Source organism: Pimephales promelas, chromosome 9, assembly GCF_988280905.1.
Source record: "Pimephales promelas chromosome 9, fPimPro1.hap1.1, whole genome shotgun sequence".
Taxonomy (NCBI): Eukaryota; Metazoa; Chordata; class Actinopteri; order Cypriniformes; family Leuciscidae; genus Pimephales; species Pimephales promelas.
In genome coordinates this window covers 17131491-17147790 of record NC_142777.1, presented here as the reverse complement: position 1 = coordinate 17147790, position 16300 = coordinate 17131491, and the positions used below count along the sequence as shown (strand labels likewise).

Genomic DNA, 16300 nt, shown 5'->3' with positions numbered 1-16300 from the left:
TTAATCAGGTTATTTAACTGCTGTTTATTTACACTGTAGTGGGATGGTTTTCTGGACAGCACTCTCTGACAGTTATAATAAGCCAGGCTTTATTTTCCCAAGAACCATTCTAAGCTCATGACACATCCAATCTGGATTAAACACCAGCCTTGCGTTGGTACTCCTGCCTCCAAGGCCTTCAAATGTGTTGCGTGCTTTGGCAGGTTTGATGAGTAAGGCATGTGATGTTTGGACAGAAAGTTCTTAAAACGCATGAGTTTATCACATGGGTGCTGGTATTTCATCAGTCTCACCCATTAAATAAACCTCCTGGCTTCAACAGAGCAATTACGCTTGGAAAAACGTCATGTCTTGGTGAAATGGATGCGTTTTAAAAATTTGGCTTCAACATTCTCAGGAAAAGGAGTTTTCCCATTGCGTATGCTAGCCTTATGCATTACGAGAGGCCTCTCGAAAGGCAGCTACATTTATAGGAGATTTTTTGGACAGCCTGTCAAAGAACATCACACAATTAACTTAAGCTGTCCATGTCATAGTTCTGTCACCCTTGTCTGGGTTTTCTCTTGGTTTAGTGAAAGAGCTGTTACACTCCCGGTTTGTCATGTGTCTGGTCTGGGAGGAGCCAAGGTGGAGCCAACAGGCTGATGGGTCGAGGTGGAGTGACGGGATCAGCGGCTGGAGGCGGAGCCAGGGGATCCACTTTCTTTGGTGAAGCTGGCAACCTTAAGACCAGAGGCTTTTCCACACCGCAATGTTTCACGATAAAAGACAAGGGACTGAAGGGAACCAGCAAAGAACCAGAGAGCAGACTGAGCGTGACCAGTGACGACAAGTTCTCATTATAGGGCGATGACCAGTGGTGTTGTCTATGTGATACACAGGTATATCCTCTAGGAAAGGTCAAGGATTTCCATAAACCCTCTAAAAAAACGAGTATACATTTTCGAGCTTTTACATTTTCTTTCATAAATTCACCCTGTATGTGTTGCAAAGGACTTTTGGACCATCGTGGCCTGTGTGGCCTGTGACAGTGACCTGGATCTGATGTTACCCAGGAACAATGCTTGACGGTCATTTTTGGCACAAGTTTGAAATTAACTAAGGTGACTCACTAAAGGAGATATACAACAAAAGCAAAATCAAACTCAAAGCTTGACATGCAATATACATTTATTTGATTGTCCACAATGCACATGCTTTGATTCAAAGCTATTATTAATTCGATGACTGTTTGGGCAGGATGACTGAATATGATCTCACACCTCCGAAACACAAATATACCTCATTGAGGTTGAACCGGGAGCATCGTTCCAACAACGGTTAGCTGTAGGGTGGAATAATGAAATCAGTTACTCTGATCAGTGGTGTTAGAATCAATGGTGTTCAACTTAAGGCACTTGGTGAAATCCAAACGAGTCATTTAACATTACTGTTTGATATAAAATTATAATTGAAAAAGTGCACTCACAGTTCCAGTTGATCTCCAAATAGTTCTCGGGACCACGGTTCTCCAGAGCACAAGTGGTTATAGTCATACACAACTCCGTCAGTCCACAACCACTCTCCGTTCTAATAAGTGAAGAGAATGAATACAAGAAGTGCACTAGTGGTCAGACCTAAGCTAATCAAGTTCAGCGTTGGATCAAATTATCTTTATTAGAAACTTTGCCTTTGATTAAAGAAGAAATTTCAGTTTAGACAAACAAATAGGTTTATTTAGGGCACACCATTCAACTTACTTCTTCACCATCATGAGCACCAACCCAAATTCTTGTGGAAGGCAACAGACTCAGCTGGAAATCATTCTCTGATTGATCGTGCAGAGATGTGAGATTCGCACCAAGATTTTGACAGTTTCTCTGAAGAGCCAGATTTTTTTTGTCATAACTAAATCAATTTTTTTTAGCAGGAAGCATAAAATGACTTTGAACAACATTTTAGTAATTTGTAAACAAAGTCTACTCTGATCGATTATTTGATCAGTACCAGATTTGTTTTATTTATTTGCAGAAGAGAACTTCACTTTTAAAAAGAAACATTCCCACTTATATTAAGGATCTTTAATCTGTACTAACATTTAAATTAATTTGATTCAGTGCACTTTCATATTTTTTTAAATTGTCAAAGGCGACGCCTTGGGGTGAGAATGCGTTGATTTTACTTCTATTTTTAAATGTAAAAAATGCAAACAATTAATCGAGGTGTAATTAGATCTATGCTTACTGTTGACCCAGTGTTAACCCACACTGAAAGGACAACTCCGGCGCAAAATTAACCTTTGGTCTAATTACACATTGTTACCTATTCAACCGTTATCTGAGATTTGTTTTCATGATTGCTGAATGTAAATAGTTTTATCTCTAAAATCATTTTAGCCTATATCGCTAGTATAATGCTAGTATAGGGCATAGAGTAATGACAAATAAAAATCGCTTGTTATTACCACTAACAAGGCTCAAAATAGCCCCACACTAACACGACAGCATAACAAGGGTCCCTACATTCAAACCGAAGCATTAAGGACTTTGTCAGTGTCCATACAGTTTAATAAGAAGATATTTTATACACACAGTCAACTTTGCAAATACAGGAAGAAGCCATCTTTGAAAAATAGTCTCTACCAGTCGACCTACGAACGCCGATCCAAGTGCGCTGAACTGTGCAGAATCTCATATGGTCCGTTGTTTCCGGAAGAAACAAACACAAATCGTTTTCTTCTCTTCAATTTGTATACGTAGCCTACTGTTCGCGCTCACCTTATCACCTTATTCACATCTCACCAGCGCACATGGATTGGTGTTCCTAGATCGACTGGTAGAGACTATTTTTCAAAGATGGCTTCTTCCAGGATTCGCGAAGTTGACTGTGTTTTCCCGTGAAGTTGACTGTTTCATTCTTGCTGTACTGTACAGTAAATAAGAATCTGTTATTCATCTCATTTTCACCTGCCCAACATACAATTACCAGGATCCTGGCACCAACAACACAAAAAAATCTTTTTATATTTAAAACTGACCTATCTTTACTAATACAAGACTGTAAAAACTAATATTGATTTAAATTTTTATCTTCTGTTATGTGAACTTAGTTAATGAATGTGGTTCAGTTAGCATAATATTTTTGAGTTTCTATTTTTCTATTTTTTCAACTCAACTTTTAAGGAAACTAACTTTCTTTTTTAAGTTAAACCAACAAAACAGTAAAGTTCATTATAGAATTTGTTTTATTTGTGTCACTGAATCTCAGTTGTTCAAAACATTTAATCTGGATCAAAATGATCTGGATTTGGAAATCCCATTTTTTCCTATCCAGGATCAGGCAATCTATCTTACTTTTATGCCGGTTTTTCAAGCAACATTGGACTGGATCGCCCTGATCTAGATACACAGTTTTCAAGATTACCAAATCCGAATTAACAGTGCTCTAAATGGATTAACATATCACAATGTGGGCTACCAGTACTGTAAAGAACAGGTAGAAGAGCCAACATGGGGGCACTGTAAGTGTTTTTTTTGTTTTTTTTTTTGAGACAAAACACAAATGGGGACAAGATAATTCTTATTTTATTTTTACTTTACTATGCTGAATAGCTAAATTGTTAGCCTATGTCTATTTTATCACTGTTACAACGGTTACACAAGTCAAGTGCAAAATATATATATAAAAGTATTTACACAAATGATACAAATGTATTATTTGACCAATTTTAAAGTTTTACTACATTTTATTCCTGAAATCCACCTTGAAATCCTACCCCCTGTTGGGATCAGGATAATCCTGCTTTTTTGGATCAAAGTTGTCCAAATCCCACTGACAAGTTTTGAACAACACAAACTGTAGGTTTGATCCAGTTTAAAACTAGGATTGGATTCCCTGATCTATTCTGATTTCCGATTCCTTCTTTACCTTTTGAACAACCCATTTTCAAGATTTGATCCAATCCGATAACCAAAAACTATCTCTGGCTCTCATAAATCTTCAAAGCAATTCTGTCCTGATTAAAGTTTAAAGGTGATCAAGATGTCTCTGTTGCTTCCAGGAGGCAATAGATATACCTCTGCATTTGATACTCCTGTACTACATATTAAAATCCTGTTTAATGTCCTAGCATTTTGAGTGTGAATTGTTTTGTAGTGTTGAATTGTTCGAAAGTATATTTGTAGCACTTTGTCTTTATATTACATAGGCTAGTTTGACGTAGTTATTCCATTGTGTGGCACGTCAAATGTGCCTTGTAAATTGATTTGACTCGCGTGCGCGTCAAGAAATATCACATTATTAAAATGGAATTGGACTGACGTGTTACGTATTGTGTGTGTTGTAATTGTCATGTCAACGAACAGGTTAGGTTGGATTTATCAACAACAAATGATATTAAAGGGATCTCAAACACTGTTAACCCTGTATCTGATGGTAATTAAGATCCCTTTTCAAATTGATTTGGTGATGAGGAAACTTATATAAGCACAACAACAAACCTGCCTTTGAAAATGTCCAATCCACCACAGACATGTGATGACGATCAGCAAGCTCCAAAGACAGTGTTATGTAACATTATCAGATTATATAGATTAGTGTTCTCGTCACATTTATTTACTCACTGAAACCAGGCTCTTGAAGAAAAATACAGAGAAGTGTACAGAAACCTGACTAGATGTGTCCAACATCTCGACTTGTTTTAATGCTGAACAGATCTACTCTGAAGGATTCTGGTATGTTCAAATGCTTCTGTTTATATGTCAATGTGATGACAATTATTCTACAACCAAAGTGTAAATTGTTCACTCTATAAACTGTTATGAAGTCTTCTAAAAAACTATTTGTGACACTGCAAGTCAAATGCATCTTCTTTGTCTCCTGTTAAGGTATTCTCGGTCTTATGCAGTATAGCCTTCCCTTTGCATGTTATTTAACACATGCATTCCTATGATTCGTCCAGGACATTTAGGCTAGTGGAATACTACACAGCAATTATCCAGCATGTTCTCTCACGGAGCACGTAAACATGAAGAATCTGAGAGCCCGCTGGCCATCGGCTAACCTGCCTTAAAATCATTACGTGTAATTACAAACTCCACCCTTCTGCGACAGCAGTTTTCACAGACATGCCTGATCAAGAAAAAAAGGAGCCGGTTTGATGCTTGTTGACGTGGTATGCTTTGTTATGTCACGGTGCTTCCCTTTTAACAGCAGAGATTTGGTGCTGATATGCAGTGCAAATACGCTTCATAACAAAGACATATTAAATCCCACGGACTATATCATCATGCAACAAAGACATGAAGGTTTTATCTGAACTTATTAGTTAATGAAAGAGCAACAATAAAGTAAAATGGGCCTGTGAGTGGGGAAAAACAAAATAGTTTCATCGTCACGCTAATGCATTTAATCAAAGGCCCTTATCTTGTTAAATCTTGTTGCTTCAAAACCTAAATTGCACATCAAGTGGACCGTCACTTGATCGCAATCCTAAAATTGTTCAAAATGTAAGCATGAATGCACTTTAAAACATGTTTTTAAAATGTATTAATGGGTCTCTAAATGTCTATTGAATTTGGGTTCTTTTACTGCTTCCAACAGCCAATAATTCACTGCACACAACAATGTTTATCCATGTTTTTAAGTTAATTGTATTTAGTGCGGATATTCTATTACCTTTTGTAAACTGTTTTTGAGAATGACCCTAACTTAACCCTAACATTTCCATTCTGCCTAATTTAGTTTGATTCTATCAAGTGAGGAAAATGAATATGAGCCAAAAAACTATATTGTTTGGACGTGAATGCAGCCTTTGATTGTCCGCAACCCTTTCAGAACAGACCCCTGATCTATGCATTTCCCTTTCCCAAATAATTATACAACGACTAAGGTATTATCACATTATAAGGTATTATCAGCTGTGGTAAATCTCAGTGACCCTTATGTATCCTCTCTCTATCGCTGTTGGAAACAAACATTTTTCAAAGAGAAGGAGGATGGACTGTATGCCAAAAATGTCCTTTGTCTAGAATGATCTTATAAACACATCAAGAGTAATTGCTCCAATATGCTTGGCTGGAATGAGCTTCATTTTATGGAGGGTCAGTCAGGTCCTTTTATAATCATGAAGGAAGGTGATCAATGGCGAGAGTTTCGCATAGTTTCCAGCATGTGGCTGGGACAGAGTAAAAGCAGCAGATTTGATTCATTAAAGCTGCCTTTAGAACTGGGTATGCGTTTATTTTAGATCACCCACTGATTTACCACACCAGCCCCTTCTGTGCTTCCTTAGGTAACCTTCTTTTTGCTTAGTCTATATAGAGTCATTCACCAATTAAAATGTTTCATTGTAAGTCTGCTTTGATAAGTTCAGCTTTTGGACTCTTATGCTGCTCTTAAAACTACACATCACACATTTCAAAATATTTTAAGTTTTTAAAGATAAAACAATACAGTTCAAAATGAAGAAAAAGGTATTGGGACAATTTGTTTATAGTGGACACATTTTATCATAATGTAAAGAGATCCAGCATCATTTGTATAGCACAAGGCTCTGTTCAATGAATTTCTAGTAACACATTATTTTGATGGTCCCTTTTTTCACATTCTATTGACTACAAGTAACTTTGCAACTACATGTCAACTAACTCTCATTAGAGTAATAGTAGACTGTCTGCTTAATATCTGCTAATTCTTTATTGTGATGCTCCTCCAAAAGACATTCTATGGACTATAAGTACTTTGCACAACAACTTATTCGAACCCCAACCCTACCAGTCTGCTAATACTCTACTAATACTCTAATGAGTGTAAGTAGACATATAGGTTCAATGTCACTATAGACAACAGAATGTGTTAAAGTGACCATCAAAATAAAGTGAAACCGAATTTCTTTGCAATAAATTTATATTCAGTTATGCTTTTGCAATGCTTTTTCTTTTTCTCCCTGAGCAGACAATCTCGGTATTATGACATTAACAATAAAAAATATAGCTGCCTGTTTTTGGTATGACTGACAACATAAATGCACATGACAATTTTAGTTGATTTGGGTTAAAGAGGGGCATCGATATTGTCGATTACCATTAAGTTTCTATTACATCCAGTCAGGCAGAATGAAGGGTAGCTTCACATTATTTTCATGCTTTTCATTTCTCCTGGACCTTTGGATCGACCACAGACGGACATGAAATGGAGTGAGGTACGACTGATGACAGCTGGGATGAGGCTCTTCTCCGTAGACACAGGTATTCAGATGGTTTGCTTTATTTCCTCCAATCATCCATGCATGAGGGGGGGGGGGGGGGACCAGAAACAGTCTTCTCAGGGGTATCATTTACAAAACCAAACACTGGGCCAGTGCTGACAACAATATCTATAGTTTTACTCAATGACATACAAATATTGTTAGCAAAATATTATTGTAAATTATATTATGGAAGTAAATAAAATAGGTCAGCAACTATACAAATAGCTTACGCTGGGTTGCTTATTGAATAAACCTGTCTGACATACATAGAAACACCTTTTGCATATTGTGCAATGTGCAAATAAAAAAATTTGCATCTTTGAAAAAAAAAGTTTGCTGGCTATGTCTTTTAAACCTTTCAGAAGGTCGTTTGGTAATGTCCTGAAATATATATGAAATTCGACATGAACTAGATGCTGTGAATAAATACTGTAGATGCCAAATGTTGTTTTGTTTCTTCCATTCTAATTCAGTTTGAAAAGAAAATGCCAGTGATGACATTAGTGTGACCAACTCCAAGCAATTGTCACCATTATGCAATTGTGTGCTTATTCATTTCAACTTAAATTACATTAAACTGAATCCTGTATAACTTATAAAAAGTTGAATATTGCTTATAGGCTATACTTATTTTGATGAGTTAAAGCAATGTAAAAATTGTTGTATATATATATATATATATATTAATAGTGTGTAAGAGGCTTTACACTTAAACAACCCCCGAATGAAGCACATAATATCACTGATTGCAACCTTCTTTACCTACAGCTTGGTGAATCAATCAAAGAATTATGTTGGCCTATATTAGATAGATCTTATCATTGTCAACAATTTCTAATGGAAGTTATATTAATATTTAAGAATTCTGTAAGACTTAAAAAAAATTAAAAAACAGTATTTTAGGATCCAGTATAAAGATTCTCTAAAGACAGAACTCGTCTAAAGACTCTTACAGAAGAGTGAAACTGAGCCTTAATTCATGAGCAAGAATCAATGAGGGTAAATTAAGTGAGTGAAGGCATGAAAGCCAATGCAATTATCTCTCCTGACAACATAAACTTTATAACTCAATTGTATATTTTTCACTGGGGATATGTGGACCGTGTCTTAAAACCTAGAGAGCTGCCTAGACAGCATTGACTGCGTCCACACGGCGCAAAAAAAATGATGTCTAGGAAGGCAACTCGCTTGGATTGGAGACACCGCCACCGTTAATTCGTCGGCGGGCTCTGCATATCAATGAGGCGCTCGAGCGTGTGTTTATAGAAGCTCAGCGCGCTCGAGAGCGTCTCATCAGTTTGAGAAGAGCGCGTCCAACGCTGTGCCTGACGTCTCGCGGAGCACTTTCAACCTGCTACTGACCTCAAAGAAACAGAGACCGGGGATATCATCAAACTCACTCTGTTTGAGGATCTCGATTATTGGATTTGAGTGGCACAAACAGACCGGAGGCTGCTGCTGGAGGTTCTCAACCAACTATTTGGGATGAATCGCTCTACGGCCGCTTTACTTTTGCTGGTGATCGCCGTTTACTCACTCAATACAGAAGGTGAGTTTGTGTGATGTGTTTTTTTTTCTTTTTCTTTCTAAGTTAAGTTTATTAATTTAGTTTGCGAATATGTGTAGTAGGCTAGCCTATATCAATACAGAATTCAATGTTTTAGCTTTATCCGAAGTTAAGAGTAGGCAAACATTAAGAGTATAAGAAACATTTTTTGTTTGTTTTATCAAATGTTTACAACTTTTCCAGCATAATAACAGCGCCTTATAGTGCAACTATCAAACATCTCTTATTCTCTGAGACAGTCAAGTTCATTCTGCAAAACTTGGCCAGTGATAGTAAATAGTGGCTCTTTGTGTTGCTGCTGGATGAGTCTTGTTGGCTTCTGTCCTGAGATGATGCTGAATGGAGCAGAGAAGATTGATGAGGGATTAGATGTGGGTCACACGTCTTTCAGCAGCTCACCTGCCTCTCAGCCAGAATGTTGAAAGAGAGTGAAAACAGCAAATGTCACTTGAATGAATCACCACGCAGTGATGCTGTTTGTTGATTTTGCGCAACCTCGTTTGTCAATTCAGTTTTGCAAGTGTTTTACAAGTTAGAGAAATACTGGAACCTGTTAGAAAGAATCTCAGGAAGAAATGTCTATGTCACATTTCACAACACAATCTAAACAAGAACTATGCCTGGTTTCAGAATAAAGCAGGATCCTAACAATTTCTCATTACTTTAATGCAAATAAATAAAAAGACATTCTCATTAATATGAAAGTCATAAATCAGGAAACAAAAGTACCATGCATATTTACAGTTGTAGTAGCCTACTTTACATTTGAAATAAATCACATAAATATTAGTAACAATTAATTTGTTAATGTAAATATATATATTTTATTAAAGAAGCACTTGTATGAATATGACGCATTCAATTTGGCTTAATTTTTTATGTGGGCACACGTTCTACTTTCTTTATGTAATTATACTGTTCTTTCTATTCTCTTTTCTTTTCTTTTCAAATATAATTTTTGGGGTGCAAAATGAATCAGAAATTTCTTGGCATATGTTGTTTTTGAGACTCACCCGTCTACTGCATGGTTTGTCTCGAGACTAAACCTTTTTATTCATTTCTTAGCGTACAAGTGCAGATGCACAAGAAAAGGCCCGAAGATCCGGTACAAAGATGTACAAAAGCTGGAGATCAAGCCTAAACATCCGTACTGCCAAGAAAAGATGATATTGTGAGTTGGAAAAAAATCTTTAATTTCCTTGTTTTGAGTCTGTAACATGTGTTTTGTGTATTGTATTACTATGTGTATGACTTCCAATTGAAATAGGCAGGATAACTGGATAAGAAACAGTAATATTGTTGTAACAATAAAATTCTAATGGGCTTTAATGGACTAGTCTATTAATAAGATTTCGCAAAGAAATGAACAATGTAGAAAAGAGCCATTTCAAGCATGTGTAGATGTTAAGCATATAAAAATAATAAAAAATGTAGTGCCATCTGCTTCAAAACCTGCTAGAAAGGTCAAGCATGGTCATCCAGCTCAATCCAGTCCCGACCAGTTCAACCAGCTCAAACCAGACTGTTGCTGTCTGGTAATGCAGCTGATCGGCCACCAAAACAATTTAGACCAGCCAATTATGAGCATAAATCACCATCTTAGATTAGCCATATATCCAACACAATTAGCTGCCAACAGACGCTGTTTTAGTTGGATTTTCCAGGAGGATGCGTATGACAATTTAGTGGCGCACTTGCTGCGTAGAGAGCTTAGAAGAGAGTTGTAGAGAGCTTAGTCAAAATTACTCCGCGTGGTTATGTAATGAAAATGTATTCTGTTCATGAAGCCTATAAGATCCAAGTGGGATTTCTGCGATGTGAAGCAAACTTGTGTTTGTGATAAGCTTGTCTTTTTTATTGTCAACATTACTATACATTACTGTTCCATCTGCTGGTCATATTCGGTATTGCAGTGCATTTACAGAGCTGGAATATTCTACACTGTAAAAATGATTATTGGTTTAACTTAAAAGTAAGTTACCTAGTTACCTTCAAATTGAGTTCATTGAAATAAAAAATTTAAGTTAATACAACAAAGGAGATTGGTTTAGTAAATAGAAGCTAAAATAGATAATCTTTATCTAAGTTGATTTGACAAAAGATAGGTTTGATATAAATCATGAAAATACACACACACACACACACACACACACACACATATATATATATATAATTTATTTTTTTAACAGTGTAGTAAGGTTCTGAAATTCAATTAGATATTTATTCAAAAGCATGGCTTGCAATAAAATATTGTAACATGGATGAGAGAGAGAGAGAGAGAGAGAGAGAGAGAGAGAGAGAGAGAGAGAGAGAGAGAGAGCAGTTCAGATCTGGAAATGTTGCTCTAAACTGTTCATTTCAAATCAAATTGGTCAAATGTGAAACTTATTCTTTGCTTCATTCCTCGAAGGGCACACATTCTTAATTCAAGGGCTGTACTGTTGTAATCATTAGAAGATTATGTAATATATACTATTTAAGTTTGTAATTATACTGTATGCACTTAATAGTTATAGTGCAAAAATATAGTTTACATTTTAAACTTTTTTGTTATCCTTTTACAAATAAGAAACAATTATGCATTTATGAGATTGACTCACTCAAATTTATTTTAACCTCAAAGTTTTTGCTAACAATCCATGGCCATTTAGCTCATTTGTCTGGATTTGCATTCGTGAGCTCTGACCTCAGAGAAAAACAAACCCAGTGGATTGTGCCGAGAATGTCCCTTCTCTCTAGTAAAAGGCACTGGATTCTGAGTGTGAGTTTAACATTCTAGAAGCTTCTCCAGTCTCACAAGAGCTCCTGTGAGTTTAGAGACAACAAACATGTTCTTTTGGCTGCACAGGTGAATAATAAAGTAAAAAGAATCGAGAAAAAAGACAAGGGATTCTTAGTCAGTATGATTCAGATCTTAATTGCAAAATTTAGATGAATTCTGCTTTGTTTTTGTTTTTTTATTTGTTTCCTGGTCACGTGTTCAGCAGCGAATTCTGTGGTCATGATGATTCACCTCAGAACGTTTTGTTTATGTCTATTTTCTGCCATCTACTAACAATTTAAGTGATGATTTTTCTTAATCTCTAATTCAGTGTTGCATACATTTATAAACAAAAATTACGATGGATGAAAATCTATGCATAATGTGTTGCTGTTTGACTAATGTTTTCCCACTCACTCATCCATAATTTTCCCTGTGTGTTTATAGTGTCACCATGGAGAATGTGTCCCGTTTCAAAGGTCAGGAGTATTGTCTGCACCCCAGACTCCAGAGCACTAAAAACCTTGTCAAGTGGTTCAAAATCTGGAAGGACAAACACAGGTAGCGTTCAGCAGCAGAGCGATGTCATGAGATCTGAAACATCTCTTCTACATTGATATACACGATGGCCTCCAGCACAGCGAAGTCAAAAACAGATCAAAACCCAAATTACTCGTATAAAATGACATTTTTCCAAAGTTAAATATTAAACAGACAATCAGTGAGAAGGATGGTTGTGGGCTGAAAAAAATAAGTGGAATTTGCACCATATAGTTTGATTACGAATTATAGACAAACTTTTTAACAAGTAGGAAATTAAATAATACTCTTGAAAAATGTTTACAGTCAACACAGTTACATTTTTTAGAGTTCACCCAGCTCACCCCGTTTCCTTGGTTAAAATCTCAATTTTCTCGCGATTTAAACATTGTTTAAAACTTTTGGAATATTGTAAGTTATCATCTTAACTAAATATATAACTCTGGCCTTGTGATTTTGGGATATTTTAATGCAAAAATCTTAGGTATTCCACCTTTAAGATTTAACATTACCGTACTATTGGTTGTATTTTGTGAATAAAACATGCCATGTGTGCTGGACCTGCATCATAGGTACATATATGACCTTTGCAGCAAAAAAACCCACGTGAAAATCAGTTCGGTATTTAGTGAGATATTATTAATTAAATGTGCTGACAGCTCATTGCACATGCTAAACAGATTACACTGAACGGAGCAGATGACCGGTTTAAGATGGCAGCTCCATGGCTTGTCCATGCCAATAGACAGTAGCAGCGGTTGATAGGGCATCTATCTATATGATGTCTATGGTGTATACGCTACTTGGCGTGTATCTTCTTCGCTTTTACATATGTGTGCTCGGCAAGACCGTTTTGTGTTTGAGCGCCCCCAAGTTGTGTTTTACTGTAACTTCAGAAGCTCCAGACACGTGAGCAAAACCGCCAATCTCATTGGTCGGATAGTTTTTGACGCGGCTTGTCAAACCAAAAAAACTAATCTGAGTTTTTTTTTTTTAAATGACGCTTTTACTCGTGCCATTTTTCGCAGCGGTTTACACACTCACATTGCCCCCCTTTGTTTAGTCACAAGGCGTTAAACGTCGGTGAATAACGCGTGTGAAATTCCTCCCCGTATGAAAAAGCCTTTAGCCTTCCATTTTTCTCTATCAATTGCATAACTTTCGCAAAAAAACATGACCCACAACAAAAACACAGATCCGATCACTGCGTAGTAATTGACGCCGCTGTCGGCCGGCTTACGTCACTTCAGAGTTCCTACCGGAAATGTGAATTCAACCAGGAAAATGGCCCTAGTGGGAAAATTTGTTATTGGGGGACCACCCCGGTGGCCTGTTCCTATAACTTAGCTCCTATAACTATACCTGGTGTGAAAGCCCCCAATAAGGACGAAAAGACTGTTTCTGTTTCATGCTGACTTTAAAACCATGTACACTCACATGAGATGAAGACTCCACACCAGTAGGTGTCACTCACTATAATCCCAAAACTACTGGCAAATTTGGTAGCACAACAGACAAATAATAATGTATGCATCTTTAAAAAGGTATAGCCCAGTATAACCCATCACTGTTTGTTTCTCGTCCCTTTGTAGGGTGTACGAGGCCTAATCGCGGAAATTCACAAGGCTGAAAACGTTGTGGGATACACAGCACTACCAGTGAACTGTGGATGACCAGAGGACCAATTTTTTTAAAAGCATGACAAAGCATATACCCAGACAAGCTTATATTAAAGGCACATCAGTCCATTTGATATTAATGTGGAATAATTTATAGTCATACAAAAATGTTTCTTATACAATGTAATTGAGCCAAATGTGCAGTTATGGCAGAGAAACGTTTCTGTGCTGAATCAGCGTCATCTGTAAGAAGTGATCATTACATTTTACAATGTGTAATGTTTTCTGAAGCATCAGTTTTTGGTCTGATTTATCGTGTTGTGGCATTTAAAGGGGTCCTGGCACTATATTTGGATACTGTCTGGTTTGAAACTACTGTGATATACTTTCCACAAGTGTCAAAGTAGATCTTAGAGTTCTCACAGTATAAAAAGAAGAGAAATATAGAGGATGTGTAAATAATATCTTCAAAGACTTTACTGTGTTCTATGCCAACATTAACCAGTAAAAAGAGGCAAAGTGGGGTGTTTTTTTTTTTGTTTGTTTTGTTATGTTTTTTACAATAATTTTTCAAAAATTGTTTCTCGTTGATCTGCCCAAAAGTGCCGGAGGAATTTTTTTTTTTTTGTAACTTATTACTTTGGAATTTGGTGAAGTGAAGGAGACGATGGCGTTCAATAATTTAAACAATTCAAATCATATCATACATTTACTTTATATTTAAACATATTTTATTGGTCTGTGGACATGTACTGTCACACGGTGAGCACATGAACCTTGGGGCCTGCAGTAGCTCATGTATTTAAAATGAAGCTTTTTATTTTATGTTGGCCCTCCTATCAGCACATTATATGTGCCTCCTCTTTGAGGTGTGCAGGATTTGTAACCAATTGTTTGGTATGACTGTGTTTTTCTTTTTGGTAAATGGAATGTTTCTCATCTTTTCTTGTACATCAGATTGTATGTATAAGCACACAGAATAGTTTCTTGTGACCACCTTGCCTATAGTCTAGCTTGTTCAGAATTTATTAGTGAAGCCTATGTATTGCATCACAGAATTGTTGTTTTACTATTTAAATAATAAATAATAGAAATGTTTTAAGTCTTTGTGTTTGGACGGACCCACCAAACACAACTAAAGTCCAAGGAGTGTAATCTTCAAGCACAGCAATAAACATTTAAATAAATCGCAGGGTGTGTCTAATTTACTGTTACTTTGTTTTCCTATTTATTTACTGACATCTGTCCCCATGTTGAGAGAAATCGGGATTAAGTGCAGAGGTTCTGTGCGCTGTGTGAACATGATGGTTAGTCCTAGACTGAATGTGAGCGAGCATTTACTCATCTCACTTGCACAATATTCCGTGTTCCTCAAAGAAAGAAAAAAAAGAACTGCAAACCTGCAATAACTAAAGGTTAATAACACAAATATACGTTATGTATTTAATCTCACTTTTTAAGCAATGTCTTTGCTGCTGTCCTTAAATTATAATTGAACCATAAATAAGCAAAAATTAATTTCGATAAACATGTCCATGCACAACGCATGACGAAGGAGAATATCTAAACACAAACTGTCTTTATTAAAATCCACAGAAGAATAGGGCAAACAACCACTTAATGACGAGACGGGACAAAAAACAGAACAGAAGCGAGTATACACATAGATATCCATAATAAAGGCTAGAAGTCTAACGGCGGAGTCTCTATCGTCATCACCGGCGGCCATCTTGTCACAGGCAAGCTTTCTGGCGGGCTCTGTGGTACCTGATGTAAGGTGAGTGATCAGCACAAACACAAATACTTTTATCTCGTTGAAACCTTGACGGATTTACAAACAGGTTGGTTTCTTACAAACGTTATTAACATGGCTATAATTCTGGATGATTATTTATTGATACACTGATTATTCATAAGTGTGCAGTGTCATTACTACATCTCTGACATTTATAACAAACCAGACTGTTTGAAAATTGTTAGAAAATTGATCAAGTTATGGTTATTTAAAGTGAGCGAGCTGCCTGTGACAAGATGGCCGTCTGGTGTGGACGTCGACCTCCATTGGCAAACAGCGCGGACAAGACATCTATCCTTTATTATATCTATGAGTATACATACCAGACTAAACAAGGGATACTTAGTTAATCAATCAACAACAGGTGAACTGAATGAGACACATACTTCAAAACCACATAGGTCAATTTAGAATGAAAGGAACAAACACAATGATTAAAACATAATCCTGCCGGTATGCACCCAACCCAATGGTTGAGGCTTGGGAGATGGAACCAGAGATGTGATGGATCCAAACGCAGTAGAGACACAGACGAAGCTGAAGAGACACAGAGCCAGGATGACACTGCAAGTCTGGAGGGCCAAGGTTGATTGAGGCAGGGATCCGGAAAGCCAGAGGAGCCAGTGTGACAGAGTGGAGCCGGAGGGAAGCGGAGCAGGGTGGAGCCGAAGGGATGGAGGGCAGAAGTGTAGAAGTCAGGAATCCTGTGGTGGAACCAGGTTGATGTCTGACCCAGGCAGAGACGGTGGGACAAGAGAGCCTGGTGGAATTGGTAGGATGACGGGCCACT

The 16300-nt window shown here is 37.0% G+C and overlaps 1 protein-coding gene and 1 pseudogene across 1 annotated transcript; one reads left to right on the top strand and one right to left on the bottom strand.

Annotated features, from left to right (window-relative positions):
• Nucleotides 1-918: 918 nt before the first annotated feature.
• LOC148977540 (ladderlectin-like) lies at nucleotides 919-5033 on the bottom strand (annotated as a pseudogene).
• A 3501-nt stretch (nucleotides 5034-8534) lies between these two features.
• Nucleotides 8535-14019, top strand: cxcl14 (C-X-C motif chemokine ligand 14). The gene is made up of 4 exons (XM_039649328.2): nucleotides 8535-8777; nucleotides 9861-9966; nucleotides 12004-12117; nucleotides 13689-14019. Exons 1-4 carry the CDS (start codon nucleotides 8714-8716, stop codon nucleotides 13702-13704), a joined length of 300 nt encoding a protein of 99 aa, XP_039505262.1. The 5' UTR covers nucleotides 8535-8713; the 3' UTR covers nucleotides 13705-14019.
• The last annotated feature ends 2281 nt before the right edge of the window (nucleotides 14020-16300 follow it).

Excerpts from the sequence above, each read along its gene's own strand:
- cxcl14 (XM_039649328.2), top strand. The coding sequence starts at position 8,714 with ATGAATCGCTCTACGGCCGCTTTACTTTTGCTGGTGATCGCCGTTTAC. Across the intron at positions 8,778-9,860 it reads TTACTCACTCAATACAGAAG|CGTACAAGTGCAGATGCACA; the intron begins GTGAGTTTGTGT and ends TTCATTTCTTAG. Across the intron at positions 9,967-12,003 it reads TGCCAAGAAAAGATGATATT|TGTCACCATGGAGAATGTGT; the intron begins GTGAGTTGGAAA and ends GTGTGTTTATAG.